Source organism: Papilio machaon, chromosome 8, assembly GCF_912999745.1.
Source record: "Papilio machaon chromosome 8, ilPapMach1.1, whole genome shotgun sequence".
In the NCBI taxonomy this organism is placed as follows: domain Eukaryota; kingdom Metazoa; phylum Arthropoda; class Insecta; order Lepidoptera; family Papilionidae; genus Papilio; species Papilio machaon.
The window spans coordinates 8,362,837-8,381,797 of NC_059993.1; the positions used below are offsets into that span (position 1 = coordinate 8,362,837).

General features: G+C 34.1%; 1 protein-coding gene across 4 annotated transcripts in view; it reads right to left on the reverse strand.

Moving 5' to 3' along the window:
• LOC106720324 (terminal nucleotidyltransferase 5C) overlaps positions 1–18,961 on the reverse strand; it is a 144,696-nt gene that overhangs the window by 17,276 nt on the left and 108,459 nt on the right. Inside the window, exon 1 of one of the 4 annotated variants that reach the window (XM_014514956.2) lies at positions 4,665–4,949. The exons of the other annotated variants lie outside the window; for them this stretch is intronic. Within the exon in view, the coding sequence (XP_014370442.1) occupies positions 4,665–4,736 (72 nt within the window). The 5' untranslated portion in view covers positions 4,737–4,949. Of the gene's footprint in view, positions 1–4,664; positions 4,950–18,961 lie in introns of those variants that run through there. 4 annotated transcript variants of the gene reach the window in all.

The following is an 18,961-nucleotide window of genomic DNA, read 5'->3' on the forward strand; positions in this document are numbered from 1 at the left end:
AAAACTTGCCTTAATTAATATAAATTGTGGTCTCCGTTTTAACAAATGAAGTTCAACAAATAGTAAACATAATGAATATATTACAACATGTTCTGCAATCGGAATGCCCTTTACTGATCATGTCCAAGGGCTACGATAGAGGAAAATCTCACATTGTCTTACTTGCGTCAGCTGCAACAAGCACGCATACGTTTATGTAGTAACTATCCGTCGGCAATAACATGAGTTGCAAATCTAATGACGTTAAAACTGAAGTTCTTGTATGGTAAAATATGTTTGCAATAATTTTATATGCCTTTGTCAGTTACTGTCGAAATTTTAATCTATTTCCTGATAAGGATACAAAAATACGTTTGTTTCATAATTAATTTGTTCATAGACCATGTAAACTAAATTATGTAATTTAATAACAAAAATCGGAATGTGACCTTATGTTTCTAAATTCCTCGAGTTTTAAACTTGCTTCGTTTGAAGTTTGCGACCCCGGATTTACGCGCCGATAACTCTCTCCGCTGCATACTAACGGCGTCCTAGAGCGTCCCTGTGTAGCAACGCTTGGCACGCTCGGCTCGCGCGTACATCTCACACGACGGACGTTTCAAGGCACCAATGTAAGACCACAGCTTACGTGGTCGCACAAATTAACGCAAATCCATAGTTTATGTTGTCGTTTTAACATACGTCAACCAAAACGTCAAATTCCGCGCGCATTTATTTCAGTTTGACGTTTGTTAAAACGATTCATTTCGTTTATTGCATTTGTAGTGAGAGCACGTTTTTATGGGATTATACATTACATATCGAGTGCACGTGTACTCTCTTGGTATAGCAAGATAAGTGCACGACGAATTAAATTATGCATTTCGCAAATTTACACACTGAATTGTTATGTCTAAATTAGATTACTTTCAAGGGAAAATAAATTGATAGTTATTTTTTTATGTCTCACTAAGGGTTTCTACTGCAGTGACACTCGAATTGACTCGTAGTCATCTTTTACGTTCTTTTTGACACAAAAAGAAAAAAATAATACTTTCAAATACAAGTGAAACTCCAGTTGAAAAACTAATTTATTTAAATGATAAAAATCACGAGAATTTTATTTACATTATACAAGCAAATTTTATTTCATATTGATAAGTTTTTTTTAAATTATTATTTTATAACAAAGTAAAAAGAACAATTAAAAACTTTTTTACATTGTAGTGCCTCTTACAAAGAGTTATCAACAATGACCCGGCAATTAATTTTTCAACTGAACTCTTTATCGAGCTTAGTAACTGCGTTGTGTAGGTATATTATATTACTTTAATGATTTTTATCAATTTAATATTGAAACAATAGTTAATGCGCTTTGTGAGAGACATCTGTCGTCAGAGAAGCGTAAATAAATCCTATTGTCAGTTATTAGATTATTAAGAGATGTAAATCATCCACAAAGCACATAATAAAAGTAAAATATTGTATGAAATAAAATCAACAAATTGGAAACAAAAATACAACAACAAAACTGTTGTTATGAAATCGCAGTTATGCGAACAAATTGCGCTCAACTCTCAGTCTAGTAATTCGGCTCGGAGCTCTCGTGACATTGAGTTGAGAAACCGCGACCTACATACCGCATCCAATGCAGAGAAAATATTGAAGCAATCAAGGATGCAACAATCACGATCACCTAAGGAATGGGTGCAATAACAGTAACTTATGAATAATTATTTACCAAACATTTGAGCAACAAAGGATGTTCATCATCAGCTCAGTTAGGGGTGATTAGGCCATAGTCAACCATGCCGGGTTAGTCGACTTAACACATATCCTTGAATTTCTTTCCAGGTATGTGTAAGTTGCATCACGATGTTTTACTTCACCGTAAGAAGGATGTAGTGAAAGAAATAAGTTTGCTGTCCACTAGCTTCGGTTATTGTACAGTAAAGTCACTAACATCTTTAACACGCATGTTTCTTACTATGAAAATATTTCGACGTGATTATTAGCATCAAATGACTCTCACCTTCATTAAATTTCACTGAAATTTGTACGATATATACCAGTGTTTCCCAAAGTGGGCGATAAAGCCCCCTTGGGGGCGTTTGAAACCTAGGAGGGGGCGATAAGGGGCCCAAAAAATGGGGGGGCATTGAAATTAATTAAAGTTATGAAATTGTGGTTTTCAAGTTTTAGGGCTGAATAAAAATTAGGGGGCTCTGAAATATAATTGATTTCCAAAGGGGGCGGTAAAAGAAAATAAGTTTGATAATCACTGATATATACGTTTCCAACTGTACATTCAATTAAACCTTAGTCACTGCGGAATTATGATCACAACTGAGCAACCATCGATGAGTTGGCAATCATACCTGATCCATCAACAAGGACACAAACAAATCACGATCAATTTACTCACGAGTCACAATCTTATCATATCTTCTCCAAAGATCATTTATGACAGTTGTATAATACTAAAGTTATCAATAAAACATCTCGAGTTTTTCTTTATATTAAGACTGCACGTATTACACAATCGGAAAAGAGAAAGTTTTACTCACTCACTAAATCACTGAGTTTAAATATGCCTTCACTGATTGAATTAAGTAAAAGTTCCAAGACAAAATAAAATAGCTTTCAAAGTAAAACTAGTAAGGCTATTATTAACTAAAAAAATAATAAAGTCGAACCTGGATAAGCGAGAATTGAAGCGAGAGTCATTGTAGGTACGGTACTGACGGACGACCTCCGTAAGCGAGAAATTCGGGTTAGGGAGAAACCTCTAGAAGCGAGAAAAATATCGCGACTCGTTTAGCTAGAATCGACTATTATTATTTGCTTTCATTTAGTATAAACTAGCTTTTACCCGCGACTCCGTCCGCGCGGAATAAAAAATAGAAAACGGGGTAAAAATTATCCTATGTCCGTTTCCTGGTTCTAAGCTACCTGCCCACCAATTTTCAGTCAAATCGATTCAGCCGTTCTTGAGTTATAAATAGTGTAACTAACACGACTTTCTTTTATATATATAGATTAAAGCCCCACTAACACTAAGTATTAATAAAATGTACTATAACGTTAACTAAAAATAGGTTGAATGAAAATGAACATTATCTACAACCTTCGAAATCGTCATTTGCTACGAAAAAATATTTAATGATCACAACCATTTAACATAACCTCGACACACTTGATAGTACATTTTATATTATTGAATCAAATTGATTTAATTTAATTTTCTTCAAGGCGTAGATTTTAAATATTACACATATGTACGTACAAATTATCATATATTATTATTTAAAAAAAAATCAAAGAGCAATCTTATTGTTGATGGCCACATTTATTAATTCTGAATTCATTAATGTTCAAGTTAATATATTCAGATATATAAGAGATTCGTGTAACCTCTCTCTTAGCAACAAACTGGTTTTTTATAATTTCACTAATCGCCTCATTCAAACGTCACAAAATATATTAGAGACAAAGACGTTTATTCCCAGAGTCTTACTTGTACACTGAAGTGAGTATAATTTATTTTATTAAAAGATTTACAAGGTATCTAGGGTAGTAAGTAGACATTGTTTTAAATGAAAGTGAGTAACGTTTTATTGCACAAGTTTGTTATTGAATCTTATTTATAAATAATACTTCGCAATTTAATTGATAATATTATTCTGGAAAGTTCCCAAATTGTCCATTAACAAGTGTAATCGGACAATCGTAGCGATAACAGTCTAATAAATTACATTCAACTCTTATCAGGATTATTGCAATACTTTCCACTTCGCGAATTCATCAAAGTCAAAAATATATTTGTGAAGCAAATTTTAATAGCTTAATCAAATTATAATAAGTCTAATCGCGCCTTAGACTTATTCCTAAATAAAAGCGTAATTAATTTAAAACATATTTCTTTACTTGACACAAAGAAAATCAATTCAAAAGATGAAGAATTAATATCTAAAGTACTTACTACCTATGCGAATGTTCTCACGTAGTTATGCGTTATAAAAATATGTCACAAACTGATAAGGTGACCACTTCCGTTGGTGGTAAGATTTCACCGTCCGCTAGAAACCGACCGCGACCAAACACATTAATATGCTTATTATGGAATACCGCATAACGCAATGTACACGTTACCATTGACAATGTCTACCAAAGATATGTTGAGAAAACGCTTAACAATATTTTGATAAACGTAAAATAATCGAAGTAAACTTTCTCAAAAGTTAACTTCGGAAAAATTATTGCGAAGATAACTTTAGCGAAATAATTAAACTTTCATAAAAAAAGTAATTTATTCTACCCTCACTTTTGAGAAGTTTACAGTTAACATTGTACGAAAAATTACTCCACTGTACAAATTTTGGATTCGTCCAAGAAGAATAGGAATATGGTCACGTCAGAAATGGAGAAATTTCACAAAATCGATATCGAATGTGTATCTAATGTAATGCAGTGCAGTGCAGTACATCTGCAATTCTGACTAAAGAGGCGCGTGAGTGGCGACGGCGCGACGACGCGACGCCTCGGAAAAGCGCATATCTTGGTATTTGCAAGATCTCGTGACGGTACACCTACGCGCGCTAAATAAAGCGTGAATTTTTTCACTAACACGGAACCGCGTTGGCCGATCGCCATACCCCATGCCGCCATCACATGACGAAGCTTACCTTCATATCGTCGAGCATGTCGCACACGGAGATCAGGGAAGCAGTATCGGGAGTCACTTTGATCACGCCCATCTTGGACTCTGGGGTTCGACCACTGCTGGGCAACACACGGAGGACCGAGCGGACCGTTTACGTGCAGTTATCGAAGTGACGTCCCGATCTATTGAAAAAGTTTACGAAGCGAATAACGCGTACTTTTATTTTTTAGGAACAACGAGCGCGAGACGTTCTCACGCCGTGACCGAGCCGCGCGGACTGATGCAAACGACTACAACTCGGCGCGCCAGTGAAAGGGTCGTGACGTCACGAGCGATAACGCGGTCGCCCCCCCTCCGCCCCCCAAACACTTGTTGCTACATCGACCATCTCTGTCGCACCACTCGAAAAGTGCACTCCATCTCACTCATAGAATGTCAACTAAGTGTATTTTACTATTAATGTGTACGTGTTTTGATTGAGTTTTATACTAAACTATTTTTGAACTGATGATAAAAGCTAAATATTGATTAAAACTTTGAATAAATGCACGTTGTTAGTGCTACGAAATAGCAAACAAGGGAGTATTACCTTAGGAGTATGGATGGCGTAGTATTCCTGTAGAGTAGACGCTAGCGCTACCTACTACGCGTTACGGGTTACGTTGCACCCGGTCTGCGTCCGTAGAGGTCTGTCAAGGGCGGGAAGTGTCTTACAAATGAACATTTAGTTTTAGAAAGAAACATCGTGTAATTAAAAAATGTTTTAAATGATTTTATAGATTTAAAAGGTCATATATTGAAGTTTAATTTAAAGCAAGTTATATTTCGTCAAGGACAAAGGTTTAGAAAGAGTAGATACTATCTTTAATAAGTCAACAAAGTAAGGATTTATATAAATATAACGTACGCCATTAAGGTGGCGATTTATGAAATATTACATGTTATATAATTTTTAATAGTACTTAAATCTAATTAGAACTTGAACATAAGAGTCGTACGAGTATAATGTTATGGTTTTTTGTAAACTAAAATGTCATAAATTTCTATTTAATGGCAGCATGAATAGCAATGATAGCATTAGCATTTTTAATTGATTCAAATAATAAAAAAATACTTAATTTTTTTCGGCCAGTGTGTCCGGACAAAACCGGGCAGAGGTCGACTAAATTTAACGAGTTTTTCGCCGGAGCGTACTAAATCTGTCTGTTACACCGTCCTTGACCTTTGGCGCTAGTTTCGCGGCGGCCATTTTTTATTAGTTCAAAATTTGAATTACGCAACGTCTGTCATGCAGCCGTCAGATGTGAGGAGTTGGTTTATGAACTGCGCATGACATGGTCTTGTTTGTCTATTTACAACATAATTTCACTATAGTAAATTCATCAGAAAGTACTGAAAAACGACTGACATGTATACGTAGATTTAGGTCTGATAAAATGTAATCTTTTACAAGTGACTTCGAAGCACTTTAAGACGTGTTGTAGGCGGTGTAACGACGAGATCACTATTAAATGAACTGTTCACCAAGAAGAAATCAATTCCTATGAAGGCCTACAACACAGCATTATCAGTTAACTTTTTCACCTCATGTTATTATACGGTGGCTTCAAATTTTCATGTTTCACATAATTACTTTATCAAACATAATTTCGTGCACGGTCACTGACACATTACATAAAGTGTGGTGAGCAGTCGCCGGTCCGCGGTGGTGATAATTATTATCAAGACAATTTTCCGCTGTCACTGATTGGCAGACTACCAAAATTTTACACTGTACTCGCAAACAAGCGCAAAACAACTGAACAATTATATACGAGATAAACATATGCATGTACAGCTAAAGCCCCGAATTCAGTAACACGGAATTGGGCACGCAAAGCATGAGTGTAAATTGAAATCATATCATTTGCAAAATGATCAGAACCGTGAGATTTATTGTCGTAACTCTTAAAAAAACGTTCACATTTTCTTTGTAAAATAAATAGATAACGGAATGTTTTTGTACATGTATTTTTGTCGTGGAAAATCAATGTACCGAGAAATAAATAACACACAATCAAAACAAAATGACGTCTTTTTGCAAAAACGATTTCAGTGTATGTAGTTATTAGAGATTACTTGCGTTGTAAAGTGCGATTTAATTGTTTCTAGTAAACCTGTGTCATATAGGTTTTTCCCCGTAAAAATATAATGTTTTTTCTTTTCTATTTTAACTACTAAAAATGATAATAATTTGTCTTGGTTACTTTCTTATCCAAGAAGGTTATACTACATTTTAATTCACCGGAATAAGTTTTTGTACTCATAAATCGTTATTATTCCATGGAATATATTGTTTTAAGGAACTTCTTGATGCAAACATAAAGCCAACAAAGAAATAGATTACTTAAACAGAAAAGAGCATCAGAAATCTTTAATAAAAAAAAATTACGTATAAAATACAGTGCAAATAACAATCGCTCCATTTTGCCAAAGTATATGAAAAAAAAAGTATACACAACCGATAAACAAACCGCAAGATTGGAGCAAGACTTGTTTACAGTTCAAAAACGAATACAGCAAGTAACGGAAGAATTCCAGCGATTGGAGGCTCCGTGTTGTGGGGACCTTGGCCGTCGAAACAGAAAGTTACAAGCCGGGGAACTAGGTCTCTACGAAATATTAAGGCCAGCGCGCACTCATGACAAAATAACTGAATTGTTTTGAAAAAAAAAAATCAAATCTAAATCTTTATTAAATAAATCCACCATATAATAGTGTCTGGCGCTACAAATTGAATTTGCCAAAAAATATTAGCCACTGTGCTTTTCATAGCACCACAAAGTAGGGCAAAGTAAATCTCATTGACAAATACTCTTTAAAATTTATAACATGTTTTGTTTAATTTATCATCCCGCTAAGCAACATCTGGTATTGTTTGAATAGTTTTCTACAGCTTATTATGAGTGCATATTAACAACTATAGTAATACCACTGTTGTCAACCGCAACGTACGTGGTCAAAGTTTAAGCATTCTTCAGCGTACAGAGCCTGAATGGACTGTGTCGAAATGGTATATAGAGTTACTTACATATATCTAGTGGTCAGTAACGGGGCAAAGCGCACGCGCATCATTGTGAAACAAGGGTGGATAGATAGCGCAGTATGTGGTAACACACGTAGCATTCGAATGTTTATTTATTTTATAATTTAAAATGCATTTTAAACATATTACCGAGATGTGAGACGATTTGTTTGTTATTTTGATATAAGAAATTCATATGTAACTTTAAAAATTTTACATTTTGTCTTTGGTTTCGGAGACCAAAATCTCTATGTCAAACGTATTTTTATCTATGTTCTGTCAATAATAATGACATTTGAATAAATGAATTAAAAAGTAAACATAATTGCAGTATCAAATCATTTTGACAATGTTTAAAAACACGAAACAGCGTTAGAATTGAGAGTTTACATTGTCTAAACATGTTTAAAAACATACTATTATTCCAATCACTATCTTAGAAAATAAATTATACATACTTATCATAACAATTTTTAAATTGAGTTTTATAAACAGATAAGAAAAAAGGTTAAGTAAGTAAAATAAGAGATTATATGCACTTAAAGGCTGTGTAGTGAAGTCTCCCGGATGTAACTTGTCCTTGGGCACGGGCTACGAAGCCTACGATCAAGCTTTTTTGTTAATTTTAAGCGCATAAATTATTTTGAACTTAACTTTGTTTACATCCAGTACTTATTGATCAGAACATATGACATTATACAGTTCGCATTCCTGGGTAAAATGAAATAATATTATATTTTATTAAAGGTGACAAGGTCCTTTATAAAAAGTTGTTGAATAACTTTTCTTTCCTTGACATTAATAATAACTAGCTTTTACCCGCGACTCCGTCCGCGCGGAATAAAAAAAATTAAAAAAAATAGAAAACGGGGTAAAAAGTATCCTATGTCCTATTCCTGGTTCTAAGCTACCTGCCCACCAATTTTCAGTCAAATCGATTCAGCCGTTCTTGAGTTATAAATGGTGTAACTAACACGACTTTCTTTTATATATATAGTGTAAGATATTTGATGCAAAAGTATTTTAAAAGAATTAAACTAACAGCGAAATAATGAATTTAACTCTACTTCATAATAATCCTCGCTGTAGTATAAACTCAAACCGAACGTAAATAAACAAAAATGTCAGACGTTCCGCAATGACGGATGGAAAGAGACTGCTTCGAGCAGCAGCGCATACTTCCTTATAAAACCTTTTTTTTGTGTGGCTACCCTCAACGGTCCTAACACGGCCTCTCCTGACTGGAGGACGTCCTCGTCCTCCTGTACTTCTTTGCAACTTTGCGAACCATAGGCACGACGTTTGCATAGTTCGTTTACAACAACATAGTGAACCATAGGCACGACGTTTGCATAGTTCGTTTACAACAATATAGTGAACCATAGGCACGACGTTTGCATAGTTCGTTTACAACAACATAGTGAACCATAGGCACGACGTTTGCATAGTTCGTTTACAACAACATAGTGAACCATAGGCACGACGTTTGCATAGTTCGTTTACAACAACATAGTGAACCATAGGCACGACGTTTGCATAGTTCGTTTACAACAACATAGTGAACCATAGGCACGACGTTTGCATAGTTCATCTACACAAATGACTTCAGCACATGACATAGGCACGACGTTCGCATATCATGTGTCATCTACATGTGCATAACATAGGCACGAAGTTCGCTTATTACACACATGTCAGATACATAACTACTCGTATAACATAGGCACGACGTTCGCTTATTATACGCAAGTAGTATCACACAATCGTTCGTATAACATAGGCACGACGTTTGCGTGTCATACGAACATAAGATAAAAAAAAAAAGCAGAGCATGTCTCGGGAGTCCACTCCCCTCACCGTGGCACCATGTAGGGCAAGCGTCCCGCAGTCCGTCCTCTATATGATATTAATGGCAACCCGCAGTTTGTCAGTCCTGAAAATACCCTAGAAGCATCTCCTGATACAGAACGTCTCACATTCCGTTCACAATCTCACTTCTGCAGTTGGGTATCCCGCAGTCTACGCAACGCAGAGCATCTCGACAATACATGGACAAAGCAAACTGAACTAATAAAGGGCATCAATGACCATTATGACATAATGACATACGTCTGACTCAGGTAATGGCTTAACACGCTCAGCGCCACCGACTAGCCTTACAAGTTCACTTTAAAATGAAAATATCATGCTGGCATGTAACGTGTTAAATCTTGTCACGACTCGGCCTCACCTGACCCTCACCACTAATAAACTGATCGAGGTATTCAATTTCAGTCTTTAGTAAAGAACACATCTTTAAATTAAATGAAAAGTCTTATGTTGACTTATTTGGTATCAAAACTTGAAATATAAAAATATTGGTTCAATCTTACCGCAGTACAAATTGAATAGATCGCGTCCACAATCCTGTCTGCTGTGAAATACACAGACAGCGAGTGAGCCTCACTGCCCACATACTCTCATGCAGAATACACGGCTTGGTCCACGCTACCCTTGCTTCGTGAACACTGGTACGATTCTGATTTCGACACAACTTACTGCGACTACAACGATTATCACGGTAACGATCTGACATTTTTCTCTTTGCATTTATTTTCACGAAAATGCAAACACAAAAACAGAGTGAGCAAAGTGGATAGAATCACGCGGATCCTATCCCACTTGTGATGTAAGATATTTGATGCAAAAGTATTTTAAAAGAATTAAACTAACAGCGAAATAATGAATTTAACTCTACTTCATAATAATCCTCGCTGTAGTATAAACTCAAACCGAACGTAAATAAACAAAAATGTCAGACGTTCCGCAATGACGGATGGAAAGAGACTGCTTCGAGCAGCAGCGCATACTTCCTTATAAAACCTTTTTTTGTGTGGCTACCCTCAACGGTCCTAACAATAGATTACTAATACTTGGATGTTTTTCCATTGTTTTTTGTTAATTTTCGATATATTAGAAAATAGCTGTTGCCCGCGACTCCATCCGCGCGAAATAAAAAAAAAATAAGTCTGGAAGAACACATAGGCTAATGTGGTCTTCCAGACTATGTTCTATATCTATGCCAAATTTCATCCAGATCCGTTGAAGCGTTTTGGAGATAAAACAAACGTTCAAACAAACATCCATACATCTAAACATTCGCATTTATAATATTAGTAAGATATTAAACGTTTTTTAGTCTATGTGAGAACAGAAAGGGGGCAATTATGAGCAATGCAAGGCCGTTTTAGTGCCAATACGTTCATATACTGTAGTATTAAGCAGTGCATAAAGTATTGCTATATTACTTTGTATAACACTTATGTACGCGACTGTACCACGTGGCATTATTATTTGAATATGCAACTAGCGTCAGTATCGTAGTTCGTAGTGGTGGCAAAAGAGCAAACGGCCATCTGAATTCGCCGAAATAGCGAGGCGACCGTTGCCCATAGACATCCGTAAATGTAGACGCGTTGCCTACCTTTAATCAACGGAGAAGGGGACGCACAGAAAGAGAATGTTTCCCCTTCCTTTGCGTGCCCTCTTCCGCCAAATCCACTTCCCCTTCTTATCTTTTCCTGATAGGAAAATGGTGGGAAGGGAAAGAGGACTAAAATTAGGCCTAGATAAAATTAGGATTTGCTTCCACTTCATGCCATTCTTCTGTGTGGTCGTGGTATTGCACCGGTCGACCCGGCTAATTCGTGCACCCAACAAATATTGTTGTTGCGGGACCTTCCACTGTTAAAACGTGTTATATCGAAAAATACTACGTCAAGCTATTTTTAATTAACTATGTATAAAATTTATAATTACACAATTAATATGAAATTAAATATGTGTCCAGAATCCAGATTTATCAAGTTTAATTAATTGCTTGGCTTGATTTATTTTTAAAAAGATACACATAGAATATAACTCCGGTCGATAGTAAACTAACTGGTTATATAAACTTAAATACTTTATCACTCGTAAAACGATTAATTAATAAAAATAAAACAATCTTAAATGAAAGTGTGACGAATTGAATTTTAAAAATTGTTTGAAAAACTGTGTTATGATAACTGATTTTCATTTTGCAAGATCCTATCTTCTATGTTAACGTTATCAATTGTAAGGATTGGTTAGAAATTTGGATTAAATTTTAAACTGCTAAAATAAAATAAAATCAAACCAGATCAAACATCGACACGATCAGAAATCTCTAGTCTTAATAACGGATAGTTTTATATTCGATATTGTATTATTATTATTGAATTATTATACCTTAATATTTATTTTAACCGGGTTATAAACATAATCTTACTTCTTACTAATATTATAAATGCAAATGTTTAGATGGATGGAGGTTTGTTAGAAGGTATCTTCAGAACGGCTCAACGGATCTCGATGAAATTTTTTGGCATAGATCATAGTCTCTAAGACCACATAGACTACTTTTTTTTTTAATTCCGCGCGAACGGAGTCACGGGCGACAAATAGTACTTTATGTTGTCAATTTAATATTAAGTAATTGGCGAAATTCATGTAAATTATATTCAAGTGGAGATATTTTATACAAGTTTTATGTAACCGACGCCCACGAACATATTAGGTAGCGGTTAAAGTAAATGTTTACTTTTAATTTAAATTTAAATGTTAACAAAAAAGTAAAAAAGGTAAGAAAAATTAATTTTATATGTTATTCATTTTTAACTAACTCTGTTTCATTTAAATTTTTATTTATTTTTAGGAAAATTGCTTAGGTAATAAATGTGTAAAGGCAATCAGATGTCAATTAAAAATACAAAACCTAGTGGCATATCTTTTTACATAAAAAAGAAATCGATAGCAAACAATCTAATAAAGAATAATACAAAAGTTTCTTTCTTGAAGGCGACTTTCAAAATAGTACCTTAAGAAATCATTAATTCCTTCAAGGTTTTTATGCGAATCAATATTGAGTGGTATTTTACGATCAAATATAAAATAAAAAACGGATTATTTCGTTTAATAATAGTTACGTAAACATTAAATTTGACCTGGATTTAAACTTCGAAACAAAATAAGGTACTTTTCCAGAAGATATTTTTTTAAATAATGTATTTTTAGGTAAAATTATTCAACAGGTTTTTGACAACTTTATTAAAAACCAATATAAATAATAAATTAGTTACTTAAAGATTTAATTTCAAGATAATTTACTGAGGAAAAAAAATATTTAACATAAAATGCTTACTACTCTCATGATTTTTTTTTAAATCAATGCGAACTCGTTGTAAACCGCTCTCTTCTATCACTAAATCCTAAGGCGTCGTTTGGCCATGACATCTAAACGTGTAGATATCTTTTTTTCGTGATAAGGTTGATAACAGACATTGCTCGGCGGGAGATAACTCCATTGGTAAACAAAGCGAATTTCATAAGAGGCATATCAAGGTCATCGGAAGTTTTTGTACGTTGTAATATTACCAGATAGATACATACTAGAAACTGTATTAATCTAGGAACTATAACAGATTAAAACCTTTGCTTTAACAGGCAAGTTAAACGTGATATAGTTTTTTTAATAACTACAAATCATTAAGTCAATTTAAAAAGTTTAAGTTATGTACAATTTTTTTAAGAACAACTTTTTGTTTTAGATTTATACAAAACTTAATGTCACCCGCGACGTCGTCCGTATTGATTGAAAAAGTAACCTGTAAGCTGTTCCGCACTGTTTGTCGTTACTACAAAATCCATTCAGATCCGTAGTTCTAGAGTCGAATAATAAAAAACTTAGATACATCCAAACTTTCACATTTATAATATTATAAGATATTCACAAGTAATCAGAATTGTAATCTAAAATCTTATCATTCATTAAAATGGAAAGATTTCTACTGCCTGATAAACTTTACTTGCACGTTTGAGCGCACGGAAAGTCCAAAAATGGTGTACATCTTATCACACATTGCCATTTTATATTAGTGATGCAACGGAAGTGTCTTACCGGAACCAGAAACGGAAACAGATGTCAAAAATAAATTTTAGCAGAAACGGAAACGGAAACGGATGCGGAAACAGAAGTGTAAATAATAAAAAAAACATATTAAAAAAAAATTTTTTTTTGGAAAATCAGTTTGTATTCGTTTTTAATTTATTAAGGCATTGGATATCGGTGTCCTTTAGCCTTCAATGTATGTATTTTTACTGTGCTTCAATAAGTTAAAATACGTGTTTTTTTTATTTATTTTCAGGAAACAAAATTACAGTATTTAAAAATTAATGTTCGCCAAACCACTCGTGTTGAAAAACAACACATATATTTTTTTATTAATACATTCACTGCTGACCACTGTTGAATACCTCCTGAAACCCATCTTGCTCTCCCTTCATTGCCGCCTTCAGAGCTACGTTAGGGATGCGATCCATACCCGGCGCCTTCTTATTCTTTATTGCGTTGTATGCGCCTACGAATTCCTCGTTCGTGATTGCAGTGACTTCGGCGGCGTTTGCGGGTATTTCGTAGTCCAGCTCTTCTTGTTGTGGGAATAATGTAGTGACAATGCTATGACACATGTGTGTATGTGTGGGTGTGTATGAAATGTTACAAGATCTTGAACCGAGAAGATAAAAGCTGGTTTTGATTAGTATCCTTACATGTTTTACTCAATATTCTGGAATTTGATGAAAAACTTGACTTTGTCAAAATCTTGTAACATATGATAGTGTGATAGTGAATCTTGTGACATAGAAATGCAATAGTGGAACAAATATCTACATATTAGTGAACTAAACCATTGCCATCCCTAGTGCTCAAAATGATGATCCCTAGTGCTCAAATGCAAAAAATGTGTTTTTTTTTTATAAATTATAATAACATTATTAATTTATCTATATGTTCAAACATTCCTAGATACTAAATAAAAATTCACCATAAAAAGTTTTGGCTCCCAGCTGTTACCTTTTTTTATTTTGTAAACAGTGAATGTGCTAAGTATCAAATACACCAAATCGAGATTAGAAAAAGATATAATTATTAGGCGTCGGTGGCTCGTGGCACTTGACTTGCAATCTGCAGGTCCTGGGTTCGAATCCCGCCATGTACCAATGTGTTTTTCGATTTAGATATGTACATTTATCCGACGTTCTTACGATGAAGGAAAACATAGTGATGCTGCCTGCACATATCTGAGAAAAAATTCAATGATATGTGTGAAGTCAACCCGCTCTGGGCCTGTGTGGTTGACTATGGCCTAATCACCCCAAATTTGGGGTAGGCTCCGAGCCCCTCAGTGGGGATGTATAGTGAGCTGATGATAATAATGATGATGATATATTACATGGTTATCACTTATTCAAAAGCACATTTAATAACTCGTAAGTATGAAATAGTCACATTTTGCCAGTTGTCAAATTTTATATGGACAACAACTAGACAGTCAACTCCAGCAAGAGAAGCTGATTGTTTCAAACAGCAGCAGAAAATATTACGCGCTTAAATTCACGAAAAAGTACGTAAACAAACAAATGCGACAAGTGCCGAAAGGGCGCGCGCGGACTGCGCGTCTCGCGCCGCGCATTTGGATCTCTCAGGTGTCGTAAAGTTCCGTTTTATCTCCGTTATAAAAGTTGCGGAAACAGAAACAGAAACGGATGTTGAAAAGGGTGCGGAACTTCCGCACTTGCGGAAACGGAAACAGACATCCGTTGCATCACTATTTTATATCATAAAATTATAAACTAGCTTTTACCCGCGACTCCGTCCGCGCAGAATAAAAAATAGAAAACGGAGTAAAAAAATCCTATGTCCGTTTCCTGGTTCTAAGCTACCTGCCCAACAATTTTCAGTGAAATCGATTCAGCCGTTCTTGAGTTATAAATAGTGTAACTAACATGACTTTCTTTTATATATATAGATAAGATAGAAGATTCTAATAATTATACATTAATAAATACATATATCAAGTTGTTATCGCTTAAACATTTGATGTAAGGTGCATTATTATAGCTTTAAAATAAATAATTTTTATAATACGCTTAAACAAGGTTCATTTTTAACTGGACTGCTTATGAACTAGTCCTTCAAATACCTTGTATTATATAACACGGAACCAATATACCCTGGACACGTCGATCAAATTACTTCAATATTAATTGACATGGCGGACGTTTCCTTATAAACAAACTGTAAAATAAAAGAAAATCGATTTACATTTCTTACTGGAACAAAGGAAACTCGTTCGTAACATTGTCGCTAAACTTGTATTAATTTTGCTAAGTTTTATTGCCACCTTAGTAGTGAAGGGACAGTTACGAAGGATACATTCAAGGTTAAATATATAATGGATACATTAATAAGTAAAAAAAATGTATCACAACTCTTTGGTCGTTGAGTTCTGAAAGTTGTCTGTTAATTTGATTAAAAGGTTAGCTGTTTATTTGAATATTAATTTAAAGTGAAAGGTTAACTTCATTAAAGGAAAAAGGTCAATCTACAAGATTGATTTAAAATTAATTTGATCTCTACATGTAAGATTTTTCGTGTTGTCTTATTTTCTATTATTAACTTGAATAAGAAGAAATAAATACCTTTTATATGGGATTTACATCAAATTAACAGTCTAAAAAATAAGTTTCAACTTTCTAGCTGCAAAAATGACGATACTTTCATACAACTTTTCATCCTCTATTTAAAAACCTTATAACTCTTTTTTGCATTAAAAGTAGCCTATATACTTTTTCAGGCTTTGACGGCTGATAGAGATGTATGGAGGAGTAGTACATACTGTGCCGACCCTCCATAGGGATAAGGGCAGGTTGATGATGATGAGGCTCCAGGGATTCCCAAAGTAGACGATATCGACTCCAAGGGGTTGCAAGCATTGCTAATTCTCACTCAATTTTCTTCTATTGACTTAATTCAAAATGAAAAGTAATAATAATAATAATTGAACTTAATTGTACCTGATTTGGATATCTACTGCTACCTTCATTTTGGAAAAGGGGTCACTTGTCAAAAATACTTTGAGGATCCCTGCTCTAGACTATTTGTGTACCAAATTTCATTTAAAACGCTTCAGTAGTTTTGGCGACAAAGCACGACAGACAGACAGAGTTACTTTCGTATTTATAATATTGGTAAGGATTAGTTTTAAAACACTTGTTTGACGTAGAAATGTATTATATAAGAGAGTGTGTCAGAAAAAATATTTAAATTACATGTTTGATAGTTCAGTGTTGACGTACATATAACTGTGTATGTACCACCTGTGATAACAGTTTACTGAAATACAGAGAAAATGTCGATAAATAAATGCATTGTTTTAAAAATTATACATGTTTGTTTTAGTTAATGTGTATATAATGGACTTGTTTTATTTAATCAAAGATTTGATTGAAAAGGAGACGCATAGGAAGGAAAAATATAGTCTTTCTGAATGTCTCGTCTTCTGTCGATTAAAGGTAGGCAACGCATCACAATTGCGGATGTTTATTGGCAGCGGTTGTTTCGCCATTACTGCGAATTCAGTTGGCCGCTTGCTTGTTTTCCACCTTATAATAAAAAAATCCAACTCTACAATAAAAAAGCTAATGTTAAATAATTTCGGATGTTTTTTTTTTCATACTTGTAACATTGGGGAACATTTTATTGAGTAACTAGCTATCGCCCGCGATTCCGTCCGTAAAAAACTTAAAAGAAAGTTGTGTTAGTTACACTATTTATAACTCAAGAACGGCTGAATCGATTTGACTGAAAATTGGTGAGCTTAGAACCAGGAAACGGACATAGGATAATTTTTACCCCGTTTTCTATTTTTTTTTATTCCGCGCGGACGGAGTCGCGGGTAAAAGCTAGTAGTAGTTGTCATGCATAACAGTGTTAATACTTGTTTCCATTAAAGTACATACACATTTGTATGTATGTGAATGTAATAAAGACGTTATATTAGCACCCAATTGAAACGAAGACAAGGCCTATCCACAAACACATGTTATTTTCACTAATTATATACAAATCGTTGTAAAATGCGGTTATTATGCTAATAAACATTTTAACACCGTGGTCGTTGAACCGAACCAATTAATATTAGCATAATAACGTAATATTTAAACAGTAAACTCGCTTTTCGTTTACCAAAAACAACTAACTGATGTACCGGAGTAACTTCGCTTTCACTATCTCACAATATTCCAAACTTTTGATTTTTTATAAATTAATATGTTAAGAAAAATAAAGGTTTTACTTAATAATTATTATAATATATAATATAATTATTTCAAACAATAAAAACAAACCCATATAATAAAATAAACATGTTTAAAAATAACTGAATATAAATAACTAGCTGAAGCCCACTACTTTGTCCGCGCGGATTTATAAAAAAACCTAATTAGTATCCTATGTGTACTTCAAGATTATGCTCTACATATGTGCCACATTTATTCGAAATCCGTTCAGCCGGTTTGGAGATACATACTAACGAAGATCCATCTATTGAAACATTCGCATTATAAATATTAAATACGATTAAGTTCGATAAATATATATATTTTAGCTGATTTTCATAGCACTAACTTTAAGTACTAACTTGCATATCCCTTATAAAATGAAACTCGAAGAATAAGTTCCGACCTTCACACCAATACAATGTAGAAAGTATTGTCGGCTCGCAATGATAAAGAGAAAAAACTGCGCAATTAGAATTTGAAGCGAGTGATAAGGCAAAGCAATTATTGTCGCTCGTAATATCATTGATAAGCGATTTTTACAATGGCGACCTCATTGTGAATATTTAAAAGGAAGTCAAGAGACCATTAAGTAAGGAACATTTACTTTAAACTGTCATTTAATTTAACATTGTATCAAAACTCGTATAAAAGCTTTATTTTCAAAGGGTAAAACGTACAAACTAATTTTGAGTCCTAGACTTGCTTGTAAAAGCAAAGGATCTTTAAGACAAAATGCTGACAGCGCCTTTCTAACTGGGCCGTGTTATTTCGCTTACCCGACAAAAATAGGCGCCTATAAAATAAAAAAAAAAAATGAATTAACAAAACGGTTGTTACAGTGTTAACGCAATATACTCTATATTCAAACAAATATAAAAAAATACTTTACACCATTTAAAAAATATTTAAAACACAATATTATTTATTACTAGTTGTCGCCTGCGACTCCATCTGTTCCTCCAGGCAATGCTCTTCATTTGTGCCAAATTTCATTAAGATCCATACATTCGTCTGGAGATACTTTCAAATATCCATCCATCCATCTTAACATTTGCATTTATAACATCAGTAAGAAG